A 27961-nucleotide genomic window follows, 5' to 3' on the forward strand; every position below is an offset into this window, starting at 1 on the left:
GATATGTAGCATTAAACTAGACACTCCAAAGGCAGGAAAAATAAGCACGCAATGGTGGCACCTCTGTATCTCTCAGTATGTCTAATTCAGTTCTAATAAGTCAAGGGTGGGGAAACCTTAGCCAAAGAAATTCTATCTATTACCTTATCTACAGACCAGAATAGCAGTACAAAGGGGCACAGGAGAATTGAGGATGGAAGAGATTCAGGAGTTAATAGGTGCTTCACAAGGAAAATGGCTTAGGGCCCAATCCTATCCATTTGCAGTGGCAATGCAGCCCCAAGGTAAGGGGACAGACCTTCCCTTACCTTGTGGAGGCCCTTTGTAACTAGCCTCCCATCAGAGGATGCAGTGCCCATCACATTGGCATGGCTACACCAGGGCTGGAAAGTTGGATAGGATTTGGCTCTTAGGTCCCAATCCTATCCAGTTTTCCAGTGCTGGTGCAGCCATGCCATGGGGTGTGCACTACATCCTGTGGTGGGGAGGCAGTCTGGGGGGGGGCCTCCTCAACATATGGGAACATTTGTTCCATTGTCTTATGGCTGCATTGCAGCTGCAGCAGTGCTAGAAAGTTAGATAGGATTGGGTCCTTAGGCTGCAATCCTATACACACTTTTCTGAGAGTAAGTCCCATTGAATTCAATGAGACTTACTTCTGAGTAGACATGCATAGGATTGTGTTATCTCCTGTTTTCACTCCATTGTCACTCCTTGCTTAAAATTAAAGTTTTATGTAAAGGTGGCCCAGTCTGTTGCCATAAGTAGGTGTTATGCACACAATGGGTAGTGAGTGCATGGCAATGTCAGTGGCAGTTAGATCTCACCCACTAGCCATGCCACTGCCGTTCCTGGAAGGCGGAGCAAAAAGCTAATAGCCCAATCCTGTACATGTCTACTCAGAAGTAAATCCCATTAGAGTCAATGGGGCTTACTCCCAGGAAAGTGTGGATAGGATTGGGCTGTCAAGCATCTGGTCACTGGTGTAAAGTGGTCCCTCCTCCTTGCCTTCACAGCCAGCCACAACTGCAAAAGCTTTTGTAGCTGCTACTGGCTTTGAAGGCAAGGAGAAGGTATTTCTCACCCCCCACTCCCAATCAATACCACTGAGCCATACCAACACACTTGGTGGTCACGCCTCACAGACCTCTGCACATTGATGGTTTTACTGCAGAGGGCAGCACAGAATGTCAGGAGGGCTCTTCCACAGGATGTGGAGCCCAGGAACTATAGTCTACTCTAGTGTTTCTCAAACTGTGGCTTAAGACCCACTAGGTGAGTCAATTTCAGATGGGTCACCATTTATTTCAATATTTTATTTTTAATATTTAGACTTGATGCTACCATGGTATGTGACTGCGTTTGGGGAAATGTTACACATCTGTACTTTTAATAGGCTATTGTGTACAAGTTGAGTCTCATTATTCCTGAGGGTTCCATTCCCAGAACTCAGGTGAATGGCAAAAATTGAACTATAGCAAATCAATTTAAAAAACAAAGTTCCTTTGCCCTGGTGATTTAAAAACAGCCTTGCTGACCTTTGTGATGTTAAGATAGAGTCATTAAGACAACAAGCCAACAGGATCTCTCCAGGCCCTTAGAAAAGGATTATCTTTCTTTCACTTGTTCAGGGGGAAGGGAGGGAGTCTCCATTTGGAGAGAAAATGATTGATGGATTGTCAGCTGGCTGTCCTCTCTCTAACTATTGTAAAGGACTATTTTCCTTTAATTTAAAGGGCCCTTCTCATCATGTTGAGATAAAAATCTCTGCAACAGTAAAATTTTAAACGGGTGCATTTTTCCCCTTCTCCCGGGATCCCCACATCCCTCTAGAAATGGCTTCTCTCCAAGAATCATTATTAAAGGCCTGATATGGTATCAGAATGATAAAACTTATTTGTAAAATTGGAAAAAAAAGGCAGGGGAAAAAGAAAACATTAAAAAACTGTGAATGGAACATCTGAAACTATCTAGGAAACTCTTGTTAATTTCAAAGACAATTATGAAGACAGAGCACTGCAAAATATTTCAGTGTACAAATAAATAAAAGACCTCTTAAGTGGCATATTTAAGAGACTTGATTATGAACCCTAATTATATGTGCTTGTTTGAAAACTTGACAGAGATTTTTATTGCTGTTTTTTATATATAGACTAGTGAGATGCATGTTATTTATTCTGAAACAAATGTCTGACATTTCCTCCTCCCAGTGAACCCTATGAATTGTTGTTCTTTCTAGCCCTTCATGATCATTAAAAACTCACTTTTGTAAGTTTGGAATATTTATGTATTCATGAGAGATGCACTGCATAGGACAGTGAAGTATGTTGTATAGAAACTGTCAGCAAAAAGTGCACGTGTGTGTGCGTTAGCTTGGTCGGGAACTGACCAAAGGCCTACACTCATCAGAGCATCCACTTGACTGCCCAAGCCCTGAATCCACAGTTCTGCTGTTAACAGAAGCACCCAATGTGTCAACAAAGGATGGTCAAGGGCACTTGGGGGCTCCGTGCAGGGCTTTGCCCCAAACACCCCTGCACCACAACCTGATGCTTTGTTCATTACTCTTGTCAAAGGGGTTGTAGTTTTGTGATAGAGCACCTGCTCTGTATGCAAAAGTTCCTACGCTCAGTCCCTGGCAACTCCTTGTAGGACAGAGAAAGAAAACAGTCTGAAACCCTGGAGAGCTGCACCCAGGCAGTGCAACAAAGAGGCACCTTTCAAAGTGGTTTTTGCTTATATTTAGCAGGGGGAGAGCAACTGTCCCTCTTCAACCCAGCATTTTACCTTTTCCAGTAGCTGTTGCTGGTGTGTATTCTGTATTTATTTTTTTTTAGATTGTGAGCTCTTTGGGTTAAGGGAACCATTTATTGATCCCTATGTAAACCTCTTTATGAACTACTCCTGTTGAAAAGCAGTACAGTATATATAAATGAATATATATTCATCATCATCATAGATAATATTATGCTAGGGCCGGCCCATCCATGAGGCTAACTGAAGCAGTCACTTCAGGCTGATCAGATGGGTGGGGTGCACCCATCTTTGTTTGCCTACTTGCCTCCACTGCTTCTCCTTCCGCTTCCTGGATTAGAAGAAGAAAAGGGGGGCAGAGGGGGAGAGAAAATATGCAAGAAAGGAATGTGCTGAGCTGGGACAATGAAGAGTAGGAGGAGCAGGCACTAGTATATAATTAGGTAAGAGAGGGCAGCATACAGCATGTTGCCTTAAGCATTAGGAGGTCTTAGGTCATCACTGAGCTAGGTGGGTCAATGGGCTGACTCAGGACAAGGCTGCTTCATGTGCTGGATTTGATGATGTGCTGCTCTGTTGTTCCCATTGTGAAGCTAGGCTGTTCCTGCAGCTGGGTGGTATGCCACCAGCTCCCTTTTCCCATTATATCTGCCTTCACTCTGGGAACAGTTACTGCAAAGTGACAGAAGTACCAAGAAATGTTTCAACAAGCCACATGAACATCTGTGGCTAGGATCTCCTAATGCCTATTCCTTCTTCTCCCCCCCCCCACCCCATCACACTGGAATAACGTTTCATTAGACTTGAATCAGGCTGACTCCTTTTCTCTCCTGCTGCTTATTATTTTTAGCAATTCTGTTATCATCTGATTGAGCCAAATGGACAGCACAACTATGATTTTTTTTTAAACAAACCAATCAGTTCCTTCTTCACAATATTTTCTGTTCACTTTTTTCAGACATGCTGTATTTCATTGTTTTAATCAAATTAGTAAGCAATTCAAAGCAACCAACTAAATTATATGGCTGGGCTCCAATGCAAGACAATGTTTGCTTCTTAAGATTGAGGGGCCAATCCAACTTTCAGAGCTGATGCAGCTGTGCCAATGGGGCATTTGCTGCATCCTGCAGTGGTGGGGGGGGGGAGTGACAGAGGCCTCCTCAAGGTAAGGGAATGTTTGTTTCCTTACCTTGCAGTTGCATTGCAGTTGGAAAGTTGGATAGGATTGGGCCCTGAATATATTTATTATGCAAAGAAATTATCTGTATCAAGGAAAAACAGACCAAAAAAATCTTCTTGTGAGATTTCAGCCAAGGGATTTCAGGTCTGAGGCTAAATCTGAAGATGTGAAGTTGGGGCTTCCCATGCCACAGCCAGTTAGGGAAAGGAGGCTGAACAGATAGTGTTGGCTTAAACCCACCAGTCAGTTCACTGGTACTCAAAAGTATAGAATTTGGCCTTGATGGCCAAATTGACATGCATCAGATGGACAAATACAATCAGATTCTTTACTGATAGACGTTTCATGTTTATTTCCTCTGCCAGCAATATTCCTTAAGACAACATTTTCAGATCAGCCCCTATCTTTTTGGAAGGACTGTCTGATTTCTGTCTGATTTTTGCATAATTTTATAACAAGCAGTCTGAATTTATGATTAGGTTAGCATTGATAAGTGTATTCCCCTTCCTGGTCTTTGTATTTATGTTTTTATTATTTTTGGTTTATTTTTAAAAAATACAATAAAAATATCATTTTTAAAAAGTAGTCCCTCTACAGAGCTATAGTCTGGACTTGTATAGTGAGCCAAACTACTCCAAGATAAGCACTTTCAGGAGGAATAATCTGTACCATCCTGCAATATGCTTAGAAGAATTTCCCCATAAATCATGCGCAGAGAAGTGGATAAATATGCAGTAAAATGATTCCCATGTTACCATCCTGTGCTACAGACTCAGAAGTGTACCTGAATCTTCTATATTTCAGAAACTGACCATCCTATTTGCATTTAGGGCTCCTTTATGCCAATTGCATTGGAATTGCTATAGTGCCTCTGTTTCCCACACCACATCACCAGGAATACTGTAAGATGCCTCAGGCTGCATGAGAGGAGTTCACAGTCTAACTCATCCACCTACCAGCACTGACCTTCCAGAAACTGGTTGCCTGCAGCAGATCCCGCATCACCTGCATAGTGTGAGAAGGGGGTCTGCTACTTGCCACGATACCCTTTGCTACTATCCCTGGTCCCATTATAGATAAATGCTTTTGAAATTAATGCAAAGTCAACTTGTTTTGACAGTGTATCCTATTTACTAATCTCCCCAATGTCAGTTTACAACCACTGATACTAATTAGCTGCAATGTATTGATTTCACAGTCAGCCAGTGCAATATAAGACTGCCAAGGCTTGAAGTCTGCTCTCAAGGCTGCATGCTCTCTGCCTTGCTAGACTGTGCTTCTAACTCCAGATGTGTGGGAGCTGGTTGAAAGCTATTCTGTAGCAAGGAAAATGCCCTCTGAGCATACACTGAGGCACTGGTATTATCACTTCACAGGCTCCAGAGAGGAGTCTAAGATTTTTGAGGGCTGTTATTACTGTCATGATTTATTTCACTTTGATCCTACCCTTCCCCCCAGGAGATCAGGGAGGAATACAAGCCTCAGGCAAGCACTGGCTCAAACTAAGAGCTATAAACAGCACCCTAAAATGGTACAATTCATGGTCACAAAAAAGTACTGATCATTAAAGGAAAGAATGAATTGTCAGTATGTAGGGTTGCAGCTATTTTCCTGTCCCTTTAACATCCAAGGGACAGGGGAGAAAAAAAACAAGAGAGGAAGATTTTACTGGCATTAAAAAATGCAGTGATGATGAAAGCTTTACCAGCTAAGGACCCAATGCTATCCAATTTTCTAGTGCCAGTGCTGCTGTGCCAATGGGTATACGTTGCTTTCTGTGTTGGGGAAGCAGTCACAGAGGCCTCCTCAAGGTATGGGAACACTTGTTCCTTTACCTCAGGGCTGCATTGCGGCTGCATTGGTGCTGGAAAATGGTATAGGATTGGGCCCTAAATCTCTACTTCACATCATTGTAAACTGCACAGAAGCAATGCCAAAAAAAGCTGGCAATCCTGTCGTTGCATGTGTGATTAATAGGTGAACTGATGAACTAGGTATAAATTCTACTGCAATTCATATTTCACATCTGTTTGAGGGATCTGATAAACTTGTAGATGTTTGAGAGGTGGGTAAGAAAACTCTTAGAAACTATACATATTGTTGTGCCTTATTTAAAAATTGGCCTGCTTGTTGAACCTTTTTTCAAAATATTGGAAAACATCATGAGAGAAAAAGATCTTGATAATTGCAGATGTCTGGCTGAGTTCTAGCAGCTTTACATTGTTTAAGTACTTTGACTGTTAGGAGATATTTGATTAAATGTCACTAACTTTTCTGTTTCCCACAATACTATTATAGCTAGATAAAGTTTAAATAGAATATAAATATAGCTAGATAAAGTTAGAACTATAGTTTTTATATGCAGTGCATTTATTCAGGAGGTCTAGCTTAGGGGTTAGATTAGGGCTGGGAACAAAGCAAGCTGGTTCTATTTATTACACATGATAGGCACCTGGATGATACTTTAACTGTAATTAGATTATAAACACCCTTATAAATGGAGTTGGATAAAAGTATTGGCTAAAAGCTGGACAGCCCAATCCTACCTGAATTCCTCTTTGCTGATGCAATGGGGCTTGCGCTGTATCCCTTGGGGGAATTTTGCAGTCTGGAGGTGTCCTAGAGGTAAGGGGACATTGCCCTGGGAAAGCCCTAGCCAGCACAAGGGTCTGCCAAGTTGCTGGCACAAGTCCAAGTGGATCTATGTCAGCAGTTCAGGCTCTGAAAGGGGGATAGGATACAGTGTATGCTGCTCTTGGCAATCCCACCCACCCCGCCTTCTCCCACCCTGTTCTGTCCCTCCCTGCCCTCCTCCACCCTTCCTCCACCATGCACTGCTTGGAGAAGCCCTTACCTGCTCCTGTCCTTGCTGGGTCCTGCACTGGTGTTGGCTGGGTGGTACAGGCCTTCCCACCATAGCTTCCTATAGATGCGCTGTCACAACATGCTTTATGGCAAATTTATGACAGTCTGCATCGGCAGAGCACTTGCTCCGCCAGTGCAGAGGCACAATAGAATTGTGCCAAGTCTGCTGTGACAGAAGATAGAATGGCAACCCTCAGTAAATGTTAGGGCCCAATCTTATCCAACTTTCCAGTGCAGATGCAACCTCAGTGCAGCCCAAGGGAACTGAGGAGGCCTCTGTGACTGCCTCCCCACCACAGGATGCAGTACATATCCCGTTGGCACTGCTGCATCAGTACTGGAAAGCTGGATTTAATTGGGCTCTCAGTTTGCCAAAAGCACACTTAATGCACAACACACAGTAGACTTCTCCCCCTACCTTCTCAGTGTTCCTTCCTTCCTATATTTCCTCTACACAGTATTACATTGAAGGCCTATGTTTCATCCTTTGCTATTTAAACTTTGATGTTGCTGTTTAACATTAAGATTTTGACCACCATTTTGAAGGGGGCTGGACCCTTGCCTTTTGGGTCTGCCATAAATCTCCCATAAATTTCATTTGATTAAGGAAGTTTATAACCTGCTATTTCTCTAAAACAGCACTCAAACCAGAATACAAAACTAATAAATCAGCCAAATGATTAATAAGCCATATAAAAACAGCAGTCTGATACAAACACAATATTATCATGGCTGCCACACTATATAATGTTGACTACTTCCTTGGTCTTTCCCCCCACCTCCAGAAGGGAGCTATATTGGCAATTCATGAGACAAGAATCCCTTTCCCAGAAGCTCATAGGCTTCTGGTTGCTGGCCTTGTGTGTGTGTGTTCTCACTCATAATAAGCTGTCATAAACTGTGTGGGTTAAATGAGTGGGTGTTTATATTGATTGCATTAGTCCCAGCTGTACAAAATGCTCAAGCCACATCTGTTCCTTCTTTGCTTTCTGTTCACGCCTTTTCCCCAATGAACTAAATTAAACTTTTCTATATTCTTCAGAAAGGACTACAGAAGGCCCTAATTCTGTAATGTGATGGTATAACATGACAATTACATGGGATTTGCTTTTGGGGAAGCCACACAGGTACCTGTTTTAATAATCTGCCCCAGTGGCATCGCTAGGAGGGTGCAGAGCATGCGGACCGCACCGGGTGACACAGAAGGGGGGGTGACGCACACTTGGAGGGTGACATGCTAAAATCACGGTGGTTAGGAGTAATACCATCATGTTATATACTGTTGGATGTGGAATTTCCAGAAGAATGCAATGCAAAAAATGAGAGGGGAATATCTCCTTTCTATCAAGAGTTATTGGCAAAAAATGAGAAAACAAAAATGCATGGAGCCCAATGGAAAGTGAAATCGAGCCATATTGCATGTTTACTTGTGAGTAGGTGAACGTGCCTTAGTCTGTCTGAAAGGGCAGGCTGAGAAGAATCTAACAACACCAGAATGGTCCTGATCCAATGAATGTAGCTCAAAAAAAAGACACCCGAGAATGAGGTCCTTCCCTCCAAGCTGGCAAATGTATTGAGCCCTATGGAAAGCGAAACTAAGCCACATGGTTGTGTTTACTCACAAGTAAGCAAACATGCCTTGGCTTAGGCAGGTTAGGCAAAGGGAAATGTGAGGCCACCAGAATGGTCCTGATTTAATGCAACTGGAGATCAACAAATACTCCAGAAGGCAGTCTCCTCCCCATAAAAAGAATGAAACAGAGGCTTGACAGGATAAGGTGAAAAATTTTTCTGTTTTAGGCTGCAATCCTATCCACACTTTCCTGGGAGTAAGCCCCATTGACTATAATGGGACTTACTTCTGAGTAGATAGGCATAGGATTGGGCTCTCAGACTTGCAAAGCCAGGTGGGCCCTGATAGTGATATGCTTGAAATATAAGAACTTAAATTGAACTGGGTACTGGGCAGGGGTGAAAATCTTACTGATTCTTTTTTTTGGGGGGGGGGTGTTATTGCAGGCAGGCTACAGAGAAAATTCACTTGGTGGAACAGGGCTGGCTTCCCCTTATTTATTTATTTTACTTTAATTTATTTATAATTATTTTAATTTGCTTTATGATGGTTCCTGAAGAGATTGTCATTCTAAAAAGTGGGTCCCAGTGCTAAAAGTTTGAGAACTGCTCCAATAAGGTGATAGTAAGTTGACACCCTGGGGGGAGGTGACACCACTAGTGACCAAAATCACTAAAATCACAGTTTGCAAAAATAATACCATCATGTTATATATCAATCAATGTGTAATTTCATGAAGAATGGGATGAAACAAACTGCATTGAAATATCTTTATTCTATCAAAAGGTACAGCCAAAAAGCCAGTGGGGGCGGGGGGGGGGATGGTAGATCACCACACCTACCACCTGGAGTGTTGCCCTGCCCACTGCATGGGGGTGACACAGTGGCCTCCCGCACTGGGTGATGCGAACCCTAGTTACGCCGCTGATCTGCCCTTCACTTGAATCCTGGCACATGGAATGGTTCATTTGGCATTTCTAGGGTATGTGCAATTGCCAGGATTCCCATTATTCAGCAATATATGAAGTATTTTGGAATTAGATGTTGCTTTCACTGAAGCACACCTGTTCATGTTGACTTCTGCTGTTCAAGAAGTTTAGGCTGCGGCCTGTTTTCTCCTTGTGACTGTATGCGAATGCCCAGTGTTCCACATCACAGGAAGAATCTCTCCCTGATCAGTGTTTTTGTTACTACAGACAAACATGGCCAAATGGTTGCCACCTCTAGGCTCCACCCTTAGGTATATGACTGGGACACACAGTGCTGGGCTTCCCATCCTGGCTTCCCTGTTTCTCTCTCACACACACACCCCTTCTGTTCCCTATGAATCCCATATGCAGATTCAAAGGGGCACAGGGTTGGCAACCTGCTGCTGGTGGCTTGGTCTTATGCTGTAATGAGCATGGCCATGAGGTTGTAAGTGCTGTCTATATGCAGTGGTTCCCAAATGTTTTAGCACTGGGACCCACTTTTTAAAACAACACTCTGTCAGGACCCACATCGGTTTACCACATTTTTTAAAAAGGAGATCTAGATAAAATACTATTTTATTTATTTATAAGTAATAATAATCCGAAAAAAGACCCTCAAACATTTATCTCCCTATATTTACACATGCTTGTAAACTGCAGGAGCTGAGCTCTTTGTAGGGTAATTAGCAGCTACAATATTTGATTTTTGAATAGCATCAGGCCTTTAGGCAATTAGTTGTCAGATCTTTCCATCACCCTTTGGTGACCCACAGATTGGGAAGCACTATATATATTGGCAACCTTCAGTCTCGAAAGACTATGGTATGGTAACCACCACTGAAAGGTGGTTCTGGCACAGCGTCTAGTGTGGCTGAAAAGGCCAATCTGGGAGTGACAATCCCTTCCACACCAGGAGCAAGTGCAGTCTGTCCCTGGTCTGTCTCCCTGGCTATGGGCCTTCCTTCTTTGCCTCTTAGCCTCAGACTGTTGGCCAAGTGTCTCTTCAAACTGGGAAAGGCCATGCTGCACAGCCTGCCTCCAAGCAGGCCACTCAGAGGCCAGGGTTTCCCACTTGTTGAGGTCCATTCCTAAGGCCTTCAGATCCCTCTGAAGCACTAGTCTATAACAATTCCTGGGCACTGACAATTCTGGCCATAGTGTGCAGCTAATGCTTAGGTATCTTGCTGATGGGGTGCAAGGCTGCTCCTGGCACTTGTGTCAGGTTCAGAATTTTTTACCCCATTCCTTGCATTTGTATAGCGTTCCCTTCCACCTGGACCAGTGCTCTTCTTCCCCCTTCTCTGTGGGTTGCGCCCTGTTGTCACCATTCCTATGCCTAGGCAGGTTGGCTCTGCCTCTGGGAGCTCAGTTTTCAGTTCCTTCACATAGGGAGATAGGTATGTCACCACAGTCCTGCTCATTGGGCCTGCATCTCTTGCTTGGTTTTCTGTGGCGACACTTCCTTGGCCTGACACACTGGGACTGTGTTTATGGTTCCTTGCTCATCTGGTCTTGATGGGGTCATTGCCCAGCACCCTCCCCCCGCCATGACTGGTTTATGGTGTTGGGTGTTTCCGTGGATGCTGGCAGGGATTCTGGGAGGGCTGCACATCCATGGAGTTGTTCAGACTATGTTTCCCTCTCCCACTTTGTGCTGAATGAGTTTAGGATTTGGTTGGTCAGATGCACCGTTGGGGTGGCAGGGATGCCAGTGCCACTAGGGCTTAGGATTACACCACATATTTTGTAGGGGAAGTATTTTAAATTGAAACTGCACAGGAGAAGGGTTTATTGAGTAGGTGTTTTCCCATCAGTGTTGAGTCATATGAAGCCTGTTTTATTTCTAATGACCCTGAAGCAAACAGAATTGGATAAAAACAGTACCAGATAGAGCATGCGCTAAGTGGCTGGGCTGAGGTTCGGGACAGAAATACTATTCATGTTGGCTGTTGTTGTGATCATGGCAACTATGTGAATCATTCAGATTACATAACCTCTTCCCCATTAGATGGCTGCCTGAAGAGTGGCTGGGCAAAAGAACAACAGATACAGTATAGTGCACCCCTCTACCCAGAGTGGCAGAAAAATTTCAGAAATAGCCTTCTACAAAGTCAGTTTTTTGTGCCAGGATAGTGCCGGAGGTTTATTGTGTCTTTGTACTATCTGATAACATACAACTGTACAAAATGAGCTTGGGGACAGAGAATTAGGCCCAAATCCTAACCAAATTTCCAGCACTGGCATAGCTGTGCCAATGGGACTTGTGGGGCATCCTGCAGTTGGGTGGCAGTCACTGAGGCCTCCTCAAAGCAAAAAGATGTTTGTTCCCTTACCTCGAAGCTGCATCACCCTTATGTCGGTGTTGGAAAGGGGTTAGGGCTGCGCCCTTATTCAGAAAAGCAGTGCTCTTTTTAAAGCTGCATCTGTCCCCCAAAGCAGACAGCATGCTCTTGGAGCCTTCTGATTTTCCTTCTTGATCTCAGCAAATCAGAGGATGATTGGAGCCCTTACTGGAGCAGTAGACGGGAGAAGGTGATGGACATGTAGGCTGGGAGTTTGTCTATTGGCCACCCCTCCAAGGGTGCTGCTCCACACAATAGTTTCTGGTCACTGCATGGCAAGGTCAGCCCTGACCCACAGTAACAAGTAGTGGATATGTCCAGGACCTAGGAACTATCAATCATCATCAGGCTATTAATGTTCAAGCAAATATCATCTAGCCATCTAAAAAGAATTTAAACCCACGTTATGTAAAAGTCTAGAGAAAGGGTCCTGATCACCTTATGAAGCTACAAGAGTATATTTCCTGCCCTTATGGAATAGGATATGACATTTTCTCCAAAACATTTTCTGCACTGCAACATGAAATTGAGTCTGTGTGTTTCACAATTCTAATTTACTGATATGTATAAAGATGTATAAAGATAGTCTAAGGAGTCACATGACTTGTGAAGTCAGTCAGTATTGCACAAGAATGATTTGGATCGTTGTATAACTATGGTTAGGATGGTCAGAGGTGTGCTGGATTAAGAGAACACTCGCATAATGGAAGTTAACACTGAATGCAACCTGTCCTTTTTACATAAAATATAATTTTTCAATATTTTTGTTAAGAAATTGTTGATATAAAAAAAAACCTAATGTAGTAAGGTGAAGCGTATACTAATACTTCACATCTGTATTACGTTACTGAGAGTGCAAAATGATTACCCGTCTTCAACACAGTATCAGCTAATTAATTATTTAATTGCATCTAGTACTTGAAAATCTTATTCAAACCTGACATGCAGTCAGGAGATATATTAATCCTTTGTAAATGCTTGTCGTACATGGGAAATGCATGTGTAGGGAAAAAAAACCATGGACTTTTCCTACACCTTGGTAGTAGTGGATTCATATGAATGTGCAGTTTTACTGTAAATTGGTTTTTTAACCTGTTTCTGCCCAGCCCACAGGTGTACACATTTGGTCCCTGTTGCGTGTATGTGTTGGGCAGAAAGGGCTTTTAATAAAAACATGTATTAAGTGTATTTGTGATCAGGAGCCAAATTATACCATGATTCACAGGATCAAGGCATAAAACAGAATAAGAGGTAGAGTGGTTTGGCTTGGTTGTAAATCATTGTGCTCCGGAACAATCTTATCATAAAAGGGGTTTTGAATTATTATTAGAGAGCCCAAACTACAAGTTCAATAATAGTCAGTGGGGCTTACTCCCATGAAAGTGAGGATAGGATTGCAGCCAGAGGCACTGGTTGTAAGAGAAAATGGGGGATGTAATCAGGATTGCTGTCAAATGTTTGAGGCAGGGCTTTTCAAAGTGGGGTGTAGCAATGCCCCAGCCAGAGAGCCCTGGCCACTTTCCTCTTAAGGGGCAGAGGGAGGCACCGACGTGATCCCCAGGATCGCGCCACTAAGGGTGCTGCAGAGACTGGGATGCACTCGCCAGTCCCTGCAGCAGCCTGTTGGGGGGTGTGGGGAGCCCTGCAGACACTCACACAGGGCTCCCCACAGCTTAAAAAGTGAAAGTGGCGTGATCACATTCCACTTCCGCAAAACTGGAAGTGAAGTGCGATCACTGCGCTTAAAAAGTGAAAGCGCAGCGATTGCGCCCCACTTCTAGTTTTGCGGAGGTGGAACGTGATCACTCCACTTTCACTTTTTAAGCCCTGGCAAGAACTTACTGCAGTTCAAACTCTGCCTGAGAGTTTGAAAACCACTGGATAAAGGGCCAAATACTATCCAATTCTCCAGTAGTGTTGCAGCTGTGCAAACAGGGCATGTGCTGCGTCCTGCAGTAAGGGGGCTATCCGGGAGGTTTCCTCCAAGTAAGGAAATGCCTGTGCATTGTGGCTGCACCAGCATGAAAAAGCTGGATAGGACTGGGCCCTAAAGCTAGGGTGGCTACACTAAAAAGATGTGTGTGCTGCCCTGCCTGGAGAATGAGCATCCTACAGCTCTGATCTGAGGATGCTCCCCCTGGACTAGTGCAGGCACAGAGCTGGCTTGCTTGCCTGCATGGCCACTGCTGTTTCATTCTTGCAGCACGTCGCCTGCTTGCTCAGACACATGTCCCAAGATGTGCAGCTTGGCCTCAAGCCCAGCTCAGCATGCACAGGGTTGCAGCTGTGACCCTGCAGTGCTCATCTCTCAGAACAAAGCCATGCAAGGGCTGGGCCCCAAAGCCAGTCCAGAGCCCCCTATGCAGTGCTGGGAGAAGGGACACCAGCAGACCCTGCACAGGAGGGGGCAGCAAGCACTGTGGCTATCCAGACCCAGCTTCCAGTCCACACACACACACTGGTGAGAGACAGGCAAAGAAAGGCTTCTAGGTTGCCCCAATTGACCTAGTGCGCCATTTGCGTTGCCCACCGTCCCAGACCGCTCCCTACGCCGGCCAGGCTGCGCGCCCGCCTTCGTGAATAGGGTGCTGCACTGCGGCTGTGCTTCCCCTCAACCAGCCTTTCGCCCTCCCCCGCCTCCGCTCTGTCCCCACCCCCTCCGCTACCTGCGATTGGCCGGCCCGCCGGAGCGCGCGCCAGTGATTGGTCACCGGCATGCCGAGGAGGGTTCGGGTGCGCACCGTGTGATAAAGTTAGTGGGGCCGCCTCAGTATGCGTTAGAAGCGGCGGCGAGTCGGCGCGTTCTCTATGGAGGTGACGGAGGGAAGGGCTCGGCGGCTGTGGTGGTGACTCGGAGGCCCGTCCTGACATCCGCGCGCTCCCCCCTCCCTACCCCAGTCCCGCTCCCCGGCTCCCTCTCCCCCTCCCGCCTCTCCCCAGCCCTCGCCGCCCCGCTCCTGGGAACGCTGACGAGGCTCTAGGGAAGGTGAGGACCGGCGTCGTCGTCTGAGGGGCCGAGTGCGGGGGGCGGCGGGGGGGCCGAGTGCGGCTGGGAACCGGCGGCGGCGAGCGCCGGCTGCAGTTGCAGCGCGAGGCGGGCTGAGGCAGGCGGGCTGCCTGCCGAGGCGCAAAATGGCCGCTCCCTCAAACCGCCGCCATCTTGTCCTCGCGCCGCACGTTCGTTGTGAGGCACAAAATGGCGGCGGCCGGGACCGGTCTCTCCTCAGGCCCGGCTCAGCCTCCCGCGCTGTCCCTGTGGGAGGGGCGAGCTGGGCTGTTCCCCTCGTTCTGTGGGGCGGGGGGTGCCGGCTCCGCAGCCCTCTTCCCGGCTTGTCCCCGCGAAGCCACGAGCCCGGCGGCCCCTCCCTCAGCAGAGAACAAAGACCGGGCCTGGCTTTGAGGTGGTGCGGCGGAGGCTGGAACGGGCGGTGGCCACAGGACGTGGCGGGCGGTGGGGGGGGAGGCGGCTTGTGTCTGTTATGGGATGGCCTGGAAGTGCTTTTGTTCGGCGGCCGCCTGCCTCTATCCTTGCCCAGGAGCCTGAGCAGAGGCCGCCTCGGAGCCACGTGCGTGGCTGAGGTGGCGCTGCCGCCGCCCGTTGGAATCCCGCCGGTCCTGATCCTGCTCGCGCCTCTGTGAGTCGGTCCCATAGGAAAGGCTGGGACCCGCTTCGAGGCAGCGTCTGGAGGCTACTCAGAAGGCCTCGCCCGGGCTTTTGTTTCCTCCTCCTCAGCAAGGGCGGCCTTGTTGCCTGCTTTGTGCTGCACTCTCTCCCTTGAAGGAAGCGCTTCCAGATTGTCCCTTTTAACGAAGCACACTGTAGGCAGGAGGCTTGGCTTGCTTTTTTATTAGGGCACAATCCTCCCCAGGTCTACTCAGAAGCCCCATTTTGTTCAGTGGGGCTTACTCTCAGGAAAGTGTGGGTAGGATTGCAGCCCCACTTTATTTCTTTGAGCCACTTCTACCCAACCTTGCTATGCACAACAGGGATCAAATGTGCTCACCTGTGGACCAGACAGAAAATTTATATCTCACCTTTCTCAAGCAAATGCCCAAGGCTGCTCACAAAGCTTGCAGACAGGTGCAAAGTTTAGTCCCAGGTAAAAGCATCAAATAAAGCTGTAAAAACAAATTTTTTCATCACACAGTGGAACATAACAAAGGACATGATCCAAACCAGGTCTACTCAGAAGTCCTATTTTGTTCAGTGGGGCTCACTCTCAGGAAAGTGTGGTTAGGATTACAGCCTCAAGCTAACAGTTAAAGTCCAGGGAGGCACTCAAGATACAGTAGATTACTGCTCAAGACTTAAGTTGTTTTTTTTAATAAAACTATTTTTTTGTGCATGGATTTTTATGCAGTTGTCTTCTCACCTCAGCAAGCCTATTGTGTTTGGCTGGCTTGCTGCTTTGAATGAATATCCTGCAGGTAGGTGGGAAGAAAGAAGCTGGTTAATAGCCAATTAACCCATTTTTGCCTGGCCTGCAGATACACATTTGGTCTCTGTTGCTTATGTGCAGAAATGACTTCATGGCTATTGAGCAGAAATGGCTTGTGGGATCAAAGATCTCAGTTGGGAAGATGCTGGTTTTGAATATAAGCTTAAGTATTTTTTTTTTTGTGCAGCTTGAACAAATACTTAAAGTGCAAATGTCTGGTTTTTCTTCTAGGTTTTATTTTTCCCTATCCTGTCAATTTATTATTCTTTTGAAGATTCTTCGTTGTCAAGCCGCCAAAGTGGAGAGTGCGATTGCAGAAGGGGGTGCTTCTCGTTTCAGGTATCTTTTATGAAAAGGTAGAGGTTTAGCCAAAAAGATGGGGTCGGGTAGGAACGAAGTAAAGTTATCTAAAACTTAATAGTTTTTATGCAACAGGCATAAAAGCCTTGATCTGCAGTTGGAGACAGGAGGGTAAGATTAAGATTCACTGTGTGCCAGTCACGATATTGCTCTGATATAGCAATTTGTGATAGCATAACTGTACTATGCATGGCCTTGTGTAAGTCAGTTGTAAATGGGGGGGGGGGGGAGCAAGCCTGTCCTGTGTCAGTGGGGCTGTTATAGCTGCAAAAATCAGAGTGGCTCAAAGACATATCAGTAGGCCTTGATCTTTCCCCACAGGAGCATGTGTGGATAAATAAACTTGTAGCACCTGTGTGGCATAGGTGAAAACACATTGACAGAAAGGGCACAATCATACTACTCAGCGTAAGCCAATTTCAGATGTTGATTTGCTTGGAACAGTGCAAAGTGTTCAACACACTGATGGAATTAAACAGTTCTAAAATTAAAGGTTTTTTAAAAGCCTATAAAGATCTAAAAAAATTACATGTCCGCATTTAGAAATGAAAAGAACAGTCTCTTTCAGCATATCTAGTTGCTTAGGGTTGATTCTTATTTGTCAGAGATGACTAGGGGTGTGGGTTTTTGCAAAATTGTTTGGGCTACTGTGATACATTCCTCTGCTTTTTTTCCTTCCACACTTATAACAGACTAACTTAATATTGGGTTTGTTATAATAATATAGCGTATTTAATAGACTAAATATTTTGTTTTATTAGTGCTTCTTCAGGCGGAGGAGGAGGTAGGGGTGCACCTCAGCACTATCCCAAGACTGCCGGCAACAGGTATGTCTGCTTGAAATACTATCTTGCAGATGTTGCAGAAAATCTAAGATCTGTACTGAGTTTGATGTTCTGAGTGATAAACTGAAAGTGTGCATTTACTTATAAATGCCAGCTAATATGCCAAAGACATTCAGATAATGCACAGATTCCTTAGCATCCTGCCAGCACACTGGTCATGTTCCACAGCATAAATTTCATTTGCATCCTAATAAAAAGGAGTAAATCAAAGTTGAGCAACCAAAATTTAATCTAATTTTGTGAGTTTCAGTACATTCTTGGAGAGAGCAATGATTGATGTACTTCAAGTCCTACTTGAATTTGTTATGTTTTTAGCTTGTTTCCATATAAGTTCTGAGTTCTAATCTTGGGTTCTTGTTTTCAAAACAAAGCGAGTTCCTGGGGAAAACCCCAGGGCAAAACGCTCAGAAATGGATTCCTTCACGAAGCACTAGACGAGATGACGACTCCGCAAATGACAAAGAACGACATGATGCAATCTTCAGGAAAGTAAGAGGGTAAGTTGAGATAAGAAAATGTTAAGATTAAAATGCAATCAGAAACTAGCCAAAAACCAGTATGTGAAGTTTATACACATAGGTTTGGCCCTTGTCCTCCTTCCCTTACCTACTGTTGGTAGGGTGCAGTACTGCAGTAGCAGAAGCACAACTTACAGAATCCCCTCTCCAGGGTCTAGATTGAACCTTCCTGAATTCTGACCCAACCAGCCATGTGTTGTTCCAGACTGGAAGCAAAACCCAGAAGGCTTTTTGAGCCTCTAGTAGGCTGCCATTCATGTCTGATGGGCTGTGGCTAGCTTGGTAGGTTGCAAGTTGTGTTGAGAATTATGCCTCTTTAGTATTCTGATTCAGTCATCTCCCCATCACCGGTTTTGTCCCAGTCCTGCAACTTCCATTCTTGTAGCTTATTGTTTTTCTTTAGCCATCCTGTCTTTTGGCTAGTTTCCTCCTCTTGCTTTTCCTAATGTCTTAATCTTCAAAGTCTTTATTTCTTTCTCCTGCTTTAAATTTCTGCATCTTTTCTTCTCTCCCTAAACATTCGTTTTTCATCAACCTTTCCTTCACATTTCTTCTCTACCCACTGCCCATGGGTTTGTTGCCTGCTGTGCCCCCTTGCTTCAGTGTAATCATTAGGCTTTGTGCCCTTAGCTTCTTCCCTATATCCTGGGACTCTCTTCAGTCTTCTTCTTTTTAAAAAAAAATAAAAGCCTTATCTCATGGCACTTCTGTTGGGGAATGTTGTGATGAACTATGGCTTAATGAAAATTTAACAATTTAAAGCATTTTTATCTTGGGAAGGTCAATGAATCTTAGTTTCCTTGTTTTGTTTCCTTTAGCATATTAAATAAGCTTACTCCTGAAAAGTTTGACAAGCTATGCCTTGAGCTCCTCAATGTGGGTGTAGAGTCTAAGCTCATCCTAAAGGGGATCATACTGCTGGTAAGGGAAGATATACTTTTTCTAATAACTATTCAGCAAGAATGGCGATTCTGCAGTATAATGAAGCTATAAGAAGTTTTGCATAGTATAGTGAAACAACCTTGAACTCTCTTTAGTATGAACTAAATGTAAGGCTTGTAACAGAGCTGCAAAACTGATCTTTTCACTTGCTGCTCCAGTGTAAAAGAAGTGTTCTGTAATCTGTAGTAGTATGTAAGAACTGTTCTAGGCAAGGCAGACTTTTCTATAAGATCAGTGCTTCATAAATGCTATGTGTGTATCTTGAATGCCATTCAGTTATTTTCAGACCAAGATTAATCATCCATCTTTGCAAGTAAAATTTCCGTAGCTCATCCTGGCGGTCTGATAATCATGTGGTGTTAGTTACATTTGGATCTTACCTGTCTTTCAAAAAGCTCCTGGCAGTGTTCACTGCCATGCTTTCCTTTTCCTCACAACAAACTTGTGAGGTAGGCTAGGCTGCAGTAATGACTGGCCCAAGATGCTTGATTGTTGAGTGGAGAACTTACCACTGTTCTCCCAGATCCTTGTTTAATATTCTAACTGCTGCACCACATTGGCTCTCATTTTTACTTCAGTAATGCTTGTATGATAGCAGATGTAGTACTTGGCATGAGCTGAGTGAAAACACAGCTGGTACAGCTGAAGAGGTTAGTGTTCTGCTGTGGCCACTACTCAGCTAAACTCAGATGCATTGAAGTTGACTTGATAGTTGTCTGGACAGCATGGTTTTATGTTCATTTTTCTGATTTCTTCACTAAATGTCTAGCAATTTCTTTGAAAGTAGTAATTGGTGTTTATTCAAAGCTGTTGTAGGTCACAGGCGAAGTGGAGCAACACTAGGAATTTCAACTAGACAGCATCTTAAGTGCATTTTGCTGCAATGCAGCTGTCTTCACTAACTGAACAATAAGAAAGATTTGCTAAGAGTAGGATTCGCTTTTATAAACGGTCGTGCAATCAAATTAACAGAACTCTGGCAGTCTAGAGAAAAGAGTTGCTAAGTTTTTTCTGTTACAGTGGCCAATATAATCCTCAGTAGTTTCCCCCACTCTTTGACCCAGAAATATGTCCCCTACTTAGAAGGAGAAAGGGGTGGGAAGGGAAGATGCCCAGAAAGGGAGAAACTAATGAATAGAATATATGTCAACTCAGTTTTTGCATATGCTGATGGGGTGCTTAAAGCATCTATTACTTTAGAAGAAAATGGGCCATGGCTCCTCAGGGCAGTTTAACTTAGAGCTGTGGTGTGCTAGCTAAGCAGTATGGAATTTGCTGTTGAAGAGCTAACTTGCAATCCTCTTCAAAATAACTACGAATGTTTTCTTCTTTAGATCGTAGACAAAGCCCTTGAAGAGCCAAAATATAGCTCGCTATATGCTCAACTATGTCTGCGACTGGCAGAAGATGCACCCAACTTTGATGGCCCATCAGCAGAGTGTCATTCGGGACAGAAGCAAAGCACAGTAAGCATAACCATTTCCTTCAAATTAAATCTAATATGAGAACTGGTATTCTAAATAACTAAAAGTTTAAACTACTGTCTGTTCGTTCCTAGACATTCAGACGCCTCTTAATTTCTAAACTTCAAGATGAATTTGAGAACCGCACCAGAAATGTTGATAGTAAGACTTTGCATTTTTAAAATGATTCTTTTATCTTGTATGTTATAAGCCAAGCAACAACTCTTTCTCCTCCTTCTGTTTAGTCTATGATAAGCATGACGCCCCCCTCCTCCCCGAGGAGGAGGAACAGAGAGCCATTGCTAAGATCAAGATGCTGGGAAACATCAAATTCATTGGAGAACTTGGCAAGCTTGATCTTATTCATGAATCTATCCTTCATAAGTGCATCAAAACAGTAAGTGACGTCTCTCTTAAACTTTTAAACTACAAAAGATTTAATTTGAAAACAACTTGTACCACACGTGGGTCTGGGTGATGAAGAGTTGCATGTGTTTCTGATGAAAGGTTGCCTAAGGCAAAAGTTGCCAGTAATTTGAACCTTATGAAGCCCTCTCCACACTAGCTCATTTGCCAGAGGTGGCCTGCCATCTAACTTGACTGCATTGCTCAAGATTCTGGATCCTGTTCTTGGATACATCCAGAATTCATGTGGCACTGGCCAAGCTTGCTACTAGAACACAAACTGTCAAGAAAGTTTACCTACCATCCATAATACAGGCCTACAAGGATGTTTGAAAAAAATTGGAATATTTTTGGGGTGCTGAATTGAAAAATGGCATCAGTTTTGTCCAATTGGCACTAGTTTTGGGGGTACGGACCTTAACCTTATATGCCGATTTAAGCAGCATCCTCATGAGGAAGCCATGGTGTCAGCTTCCTCATGGGGAAGCTGCTTGAATCTTCATATAAGGTAGCTGTGCTGAGACTAATAGTCTCCCACAGTTTAAACCAATTGCACTCGGAACTAGTTTCCTTTTGAAAGGATTTGCAATATTAAGTAGCAAGATGAGATTCCTTATGTGAACAGAAGTTGTAGAACAGTAGGAAAAGAAACCTCAATACAAACATGCTTGATTTTAACACTTTCAGCTTTTGGAAAAGAAGAAGAGAGTCCAACTCAAGGATATGGGAGAGGATTTGGAGTGCCTCTGTCAGATAATGAGGACAGTAGGACCTAGACTAGACCACGCAAAAGCCAAGGTATTGTCAAAACTGCAAATAGTGCATGGAAGCAAAAGCCTATCTTCACGTAGTCTACTACTATAAGACTTTAGTGTGTGTATAACAAAACCTGTACCTTAGCAGGCATTGGGATAGTCTTGTTTAAGGTTTTTGAGTAGGGGTAGGTTGTTGAGTAGGGGAGTAAACTCTTGGTCATATCATTTAATTAGTTGCTCATTACAGCACTTAAATTGCAAATTGAAGGCCAGAACAAGGCACATGTCTGTTCTATCTAGACTTTTTATGCCTTATACAGAAGAAGGCAGGCTGGGTGGCTCTTGGTGGTTTATATCCTGCCTTTCTACCATAATGGAACTCAAGATAGCATTTATAGGCTCTTTAGATAGTGAACCACTTGGATATTGACCAGGATTAGACCAGTTTAACTGCATCAGTTTATCATGTCTTTAGAGTCCTTGTGGGTGCTAAGCCCTTCAACTGGCTGAATTTAGCAGACTTTCTCTCCCAACAGTCCTTAATGGATCAGTACTTTGCCCGAATGCGCTCCTTGATGATGAGTAAGGAATTGCCGGCAAGGATTCGTTTCCTGCTGCAGGTGAGAACATAAACTTCTTGCTTGACAGGTTAGGTGTGCTGGCCTGTGCTCCTCATCTTAAATGTTCTGTCTGTCATTCTTGAAGGATACTGTGGAGCTGAGAGAACACCACTGGGTTCCTCGCAAAGCTTTTCTTGACAATGGACCAAAGACTATCAATCAAATCCGTCAAGATGCAGTGAAAGTAAGTCCCTGTATAGATCATTATTTACCCAGTTCCTAAGTAACAAAACTGCATATGAAGAAAGAATGCATGTTGGTGTTAAATCAGAATATGGATCAAAAAGTTCAATAGAATATTTTCTGTGATTTTTAACTCTACAAATAAATATTTGCTTTTCAGGATCTGGGAGTTTTTATTCCTCCTCCTATGTCTCAAGGGATGAGAAGTGACTTCTTTCTGGAGGGACCGTTTATGCCACCCAGGATGAAACTTGACAGGGACCCACTTGGAGGGCTTGCTGATATGTTTGGACAAATGCCTGGTAATAGCCTCAGTTTAGCTTGACAACTTATTGGTTTTTACTACATAAATATTTAGTACACTATGGTTCTTAAAATCTGTTCAATATTTTTAAACAGGTAGCGGAATTGGTACTGGTCCAGGAGTTATTCAAGATAGATTTTCACCCACCATGGGGCGACATCGGTCAAATCAACTTTTCAATGGCCATGGGGGTCACCTCATGGCTCCTGCTCAATCCCAGTTTGGAGACCTAGGCAAATCCTTCTTGAAAAATCCAGTAAGTGACTTCAGTGAAAGCAGTGTGACTATGTCTCGGATCTTTTTTAGGAAGGGTATCAGAAATATTGAATGTTAAACAACTTGGATTGTAAAATCTGGACAAAAGTTCCTCATTTCCTTCTGTTACCTAGAAATTAAGTAATAGGTAAAGGGTGTAGTTTACACATATACATGAGAACACGAAAACATTGCTAGAATCTCTCATATTTTATGCAGGAATGCTAGTGTAGTATTTCGGCTGAGACTGACAGTTAAAGTCCCCTGTTCAGATTTCGCTTCATCCATGAACTTTCTAGCCTAGAAAACTGGAACAAACCCTTCTAACAAGGACAGTACTAATAAGTGATAATGATAAAGACTGGGAATATATATAAAGTAGTCAAGGTTCTAAGTGGTATGCAAGTGTAAATACTGGTGGTGGTCAGTCTTTTCACTTTCAACAGGGGCAAAGCCAACTCTACCATAACCAGAATCAGGGACTCCTATCCCAGCAACAAGGACAGTCCAAGGATATGCCACCACGGTTTTCTAAGAAAGGACAGCTTAATGCAGATGAGGTATAATTTAATTCTCAACAGTCTTGTATTTAAACATAATGCCCAATGATTATAACAAGACGCGTTATTACGAGGACCAATACTGGAACTCTTCCTACCTCTTACTAGCTTTTTCTCTCTTTAAAAAAAAAAACTCTTCCTCCTACCCTCTTCCCCCTTTTCACCCTCTTCCTTCTTGGAGTCTCCAGTGTCCTGTGAGCAAGATTATGAGATATGAGGGCAGTGTCTTGTGTGTTAAAAGGAGAGGTTGAAGTAGTCTTTTGAAAGTTTCATATGTTGAATGGAGAGTAAAACTCCATAATAAAATGGTATCTTTTTTCTCCTCCCCCCATCTTTCCTCCTAGTCATGCCATCACTGAAATTGTTTGTAGCCAAGACTCAACCCCACCCAGGCAGGCTAAAATGCTTTCTGCTACAGAATTGTAACATCTTGTTTGTTCACAGATTAGCCTGAGGCCTGCTCAGTCTTTCCTAATTAACAAAAACCAAGTGCCAAAGCTTCAGCCCCAGATAACTATGATTCCTCCCAGTGCACAGCCACCACGTACTCAGACACCACCTTTGGGACAGGTAGATTCTAAAACACTACTCTCAATATTGCAAGTGTTTCGTGTTATAGTTAATGCTAAGGAAAGGGAAATGCTAAGGAATTGTGTACATGTGGAAGAAGCATGTAATCTTGCAGTCAACTTTCTTTAGTGGCAAGAAGCACTACATTTTTGCATAACCTCACAAACAGCTGTGTATATCTCCTAAATGAGTCATTTCTGGTGACCTCAGAAGGACAGGCGCTCACAGCTAAAACTTTAATGTGTACTTACTTGTTTAGGAGCAAGACCAGGTAAATGCAATAAGACCATTTTAGAGTAAATATGCTTAGGATTTGGCTCCTAGTCTTCTAGAGTTATGTTTAAACTCCTTTTAAAGGCATAATTCCACTCATGGAATCTGTCCTTTAGTGGACAGCACTCCAAAACACGAATCTCTTCTGTATTCTTTCAGTCCACAGTAGTGTTGGCATGTTAGTGAGTCATAAGGCATTTGAGATCTGTTTTGCCAAAGTATATAGAATGATGTAGAATCAGAACAATTACCTATAACTCTGAAGTGTATCAGGAAGGTATGCTTTTCTTCTAATGAGAACTTTTCACTCTTCAAGACACCTCAGCTTGGTCTCAAGACAAATCCACCACTTATCCAGGAGAAGCCTGCAAAGACTAGTAAAAAGCCACCACCTTCTAAGGAAGAGTTGCTTAAGTTAACAGTAAGTTCTGATAAATTTTCTCAATACATTATATAGGAACTGTGCAGCATTCTAGGACACTGACTTTTTTCTGCTTTCAGGAAGCTGTTGTGACCGAGTATCTGAACAATGGAAATGCCAATGATGCTGTTAATGGTGTGAGAGAAATGAGGGCGCCAAAACACTTTCTTCCTGAGATGCTAAGCAAAATAATACTCCAATCACTAGATCGCTCAGATGAAGATAAAGAAAAAGCAAGTGCGCTGATCAGTTTGCTAAAGCAGGAAGGGATAGCCACTAGTGACAGCTTCATGCAGGTAATTCCAGTATTAATTGTAATCCAGTGGTAAGTGGCCTAGAGTCCTGGAGTTCCACATGTTCACTTTTTGAATGCCTACTGAACTGAGAAATATCAGACTAGAATTCCTTTTCTTTCCTCCAAGCTTTGTGTAGCCAAAATAGCTTTCAAAGTATACATTAGAAATAAATACAAGATCAAGTCAAGAGAGTTACTAATAATTCAATGAATGTTAGTTAACAATCTTAATTTTTTGTTCTTTCAGGCATTCCTAAATGTATTGGACCAGTGTCCTAAACTGGAGGTGGACATCCCTTTGGTAAAATCCTACCTAGCACAGTTTGCAGCCCGTGCCATAATTTCAGAACTAGTGAGCATTTCAGAACTTGCTCAACCATTAGAAAGTGGCACCCATTTCCCCCTCTTTTTGCTTTGCCTTCAACAATTAGCGAAACTTCAAGATCGTGAATGGCTAACAGAACTCTTCCAACAGAGCAAAGTCAATATGCAGAAAATGCTACCAGGTAAAGGAACAAAATGATTAACAAGAGTTTTGGAACCCAATCATATACTTATCTACTCAGAAGTGCCATTATAGTCATTGGAGCTTACTTCTAGATTAATGAGGATAGAATTGCAGCCTCAATTGGTGCTAGCGTATCAATGGTTGAAAAATTACTCTGTAGCTAAACAGTCCAGAATTCAGTGTTTAAATCACTAATTGTCCAGGAAATACTTTTGTTACTCGAATGGTGAGCTTTAATGTACCATGCTAGTAAAAACTATAGTTTGATTTATAAACCAAAACATTTTGGAAACATTTTTATTGTGTTGCAGAGATTGATCAAAATAAGGATCGTATGCTGGAGATCTTGGAAGGGAAAGCACTTAGCTTCTTGTTTCCACTTCTAAAACTGGAAAAAGAGCTATTAAAGCAAATAAAGTTGGATCCATCCCCTCAAGCTATCTATAAATGGATTAAAGACAACATTTCACCAAAACTTCATGTAGATAAGGGATTCGTTAATATTTTGATGACCAGGTGAGATGTCCAGCTTGCTTGAATTGGTTCTGTTGGATGGTGTAAAGGAGCCTGAGGATGCCTTATAAAAACTGGGGGATGATGTTAGGAATTCGCCAAAATTTTGTGTAGTTTCCGCCATGCATTCTAAATCTGAATATATGAAAGAATCTCTGCATGATCTGTCTTCCCCCCCCCTTTTTTTAGAGGAAAGGAATATGTTGGGAAGCACTCCTAATTTACAGCACTATTCAATTCCAACTCTCGCTTCAGTTTCTTGCAGTATATTTCTAGTGAAGTAAACCCACCTAACGATGAACCGGATTCTTCATCTGCTCCTTCTAAAGAGCAATTAGAGCAAGAAAAACAGCTGCTTCTTTCTTTTAAGCCAGTAATGCAGAAATTCCTTCATGACCATGTTGATCTACAAGTGAGTGCCCTGTATGCGCTCCAAGTGCACTGCTACAACAACAACTTTCCAAAAGGTAGGTATAAACTTTTTTCCCATGGTCTTGCAGAGGGGCATAAGCACAGCCATACACAGCTTAAAAGCAAACTGTGGAACATCCTGAGGTTTTTTGCTAGGCGTGCTCATGGTGCTAGGCTTTACACTGACCAGAGACATTAAGAGTATTGGTAGCATTGCATATTTAGCTCAACACCAACAACGACAATATAATTTGTTTTGTTCCAGTAGGCTATTTTGTGCTGTAGACAATACAGAAGGTAAGATCACTGTACTTTTGTGTTCGTAGGCATGTTATTGCGCTTCTTTGTTCATTTCTATGATATGGAAATCATTGAAGAAGAAGCTTTTCTGGCGTGGAAGGAAGATATTACTCAAGAGTTTCCAGGGAAGGGCAAAGCTTTGTTCCAGGTAAATCTAAGCTTTTCGTTAAACTAATTATTTATTTAAAAACTAGTCTCCAATTCCCTGAAAGTTTGAGAATGCTTTAAATGGTTTCTCAAATTAAGATGAAGTGCTTGATCTTTATACTCCTAAGTAAATATTATGGCCTTACTTTCTGCTACATTGGGATCTGGAGAATGATAAAGGCAGGACCAAATTAGTTCAGTGTACTGTTCTGCCTTTTTGGGCTGTTGTTGCTTGCTAATTGCTATAATGGCCTGATTGCAGGTAAACCAGTGGCTGACCTGGCTGGAAACTGCTGAGGAAGAAGAATCTGAAGAAGAAGCGGACTAAACCAGCCAAAGCCTTAAATTGTGCAAACATACTGTTGCTATGATGTAACTGCATTTGACCTAACCACTGCGAAAACTCATTCCGCTGTAATGTTTTCACAATATTCAAAGCAGCAGTAGGTCAATAGGACTTGCTTCTGCATAAGGGTTTTTGTAGTATGTCTTAATCATAGTCTACCATAAAAATATTTTAGAGTATCTTTAATGTTTAGATAACAGTGTATTAGCAGCATGCAATAATTACATCATAAGTTCAGAAGCAGTCTGTGTAAGGATCTTCTTTGATGCCAGTTACCATAGGCTGTCTGTTAGAAAACTGAATAGCAACACTGAATACTGTAGAAATGCACTTTGCTCAGTGTAATACTTGAGTTGTTGCAATATTTGATTATCCATTTGGTTGTTACAGAGAATCCTTAACTGTAATCGATGGTGGTTGACGTAATAGTATATTGCCTGTATTTCTACCTCTAGTAATGGGCTTTATGTGCTAGATTTTAATACCTTTGAGCCTGGGCAAGTGCACAAGTCTTTTAAAAAAGAAACATGGTTTACTTGCACAAAAATGATCAGTTTGAAGAGGTGGATAAATGCCCTGGAAGTGGTCTTTGTGGGTGTGAAACAAATGGTGAGAAACTGAATTGGTCCCTATTATTATAGTATTGAAATTAAGTCTACTTAATTTATCAAGACATGTTCATGCCCTAATTTTATATACTTGTATCTATCAATAAACATTGTGATACTTGAATGTCTGTTTTGAAATGGCTCTACTCTGTAAATTTCTTACAGCCCAATCCTATGCATGTCTTACTCAGAAGTAAGTTCCATTGTGTTCAATGATACTTTCCCAGGAAAGTAT

The 27961-nt window shown here is 43.1% G+C and overlaps 1 protein-coding gene and 1 non-coding gene across 2 annotated transcripts; both read left to right on the forward strand.

Moving 5' to 3' along the window:
• The first annotated feature begins 14817 nt into the window (after positions 1–14817).
• On the forward strand, positions 14818–27850 carry EIF4G2 (eukaryotic translation initiation factor 4 gamma 2). The gene is made up of 22 exons (XM_066619212.1): positions 14818–15320; positions 16356–16463; positions 17246–17311; positions 17701–17826; positions 18666–18768; positions 20124–20255; positions 20348–20414; positions 20498–20649; positions 21345–21455; positions 21949–22032; positions 22118–22216; positions 22376–22517; positions 22615–22775; positions 23221–23334; positions 23779–23904; positions 24494–24598; positions 24679–24894; positions 25141–25399; positions 25713–25917; positions 26170–26381; positions 26652–26773; positions 27035–27850. Exons 1-22 carry the CDS (start codon positions 14818–14820, stop codon positions 27098–27100), a joined length of 3279 nt encoding a protein of 1092 aa, XP_066475309.1. The 3' UTR covers positions 27101–27850.
• On the forward strand, positions 23373–23557 carry LOC136638427 (small nucleolar RNA SNORD97). The gene has a single exon (XR_010793640.1). It is a non-coding gene; the product is annotated as a small nucleolar RNA SNORD97 (small nucleolar RNA).
• Positions 27851–27961: the final 111 nt, after the last annotated feature.

The sequence above is a fragment of the Tiliqua scincoides genome, chromosome 1 (assembly GCF_035046505.1).
Source record: "Tiliqua scincoides isolate rTilSci1 chromosome 1, rTilSci1.hap2, whole genome shotgun sequence".
Lineage (NCBI taxonomy): Eukaryota > Metazoa > Chordata > Lepidosauria > Squamata > Scincidae > Tiliqua > Tiliqua scincoides.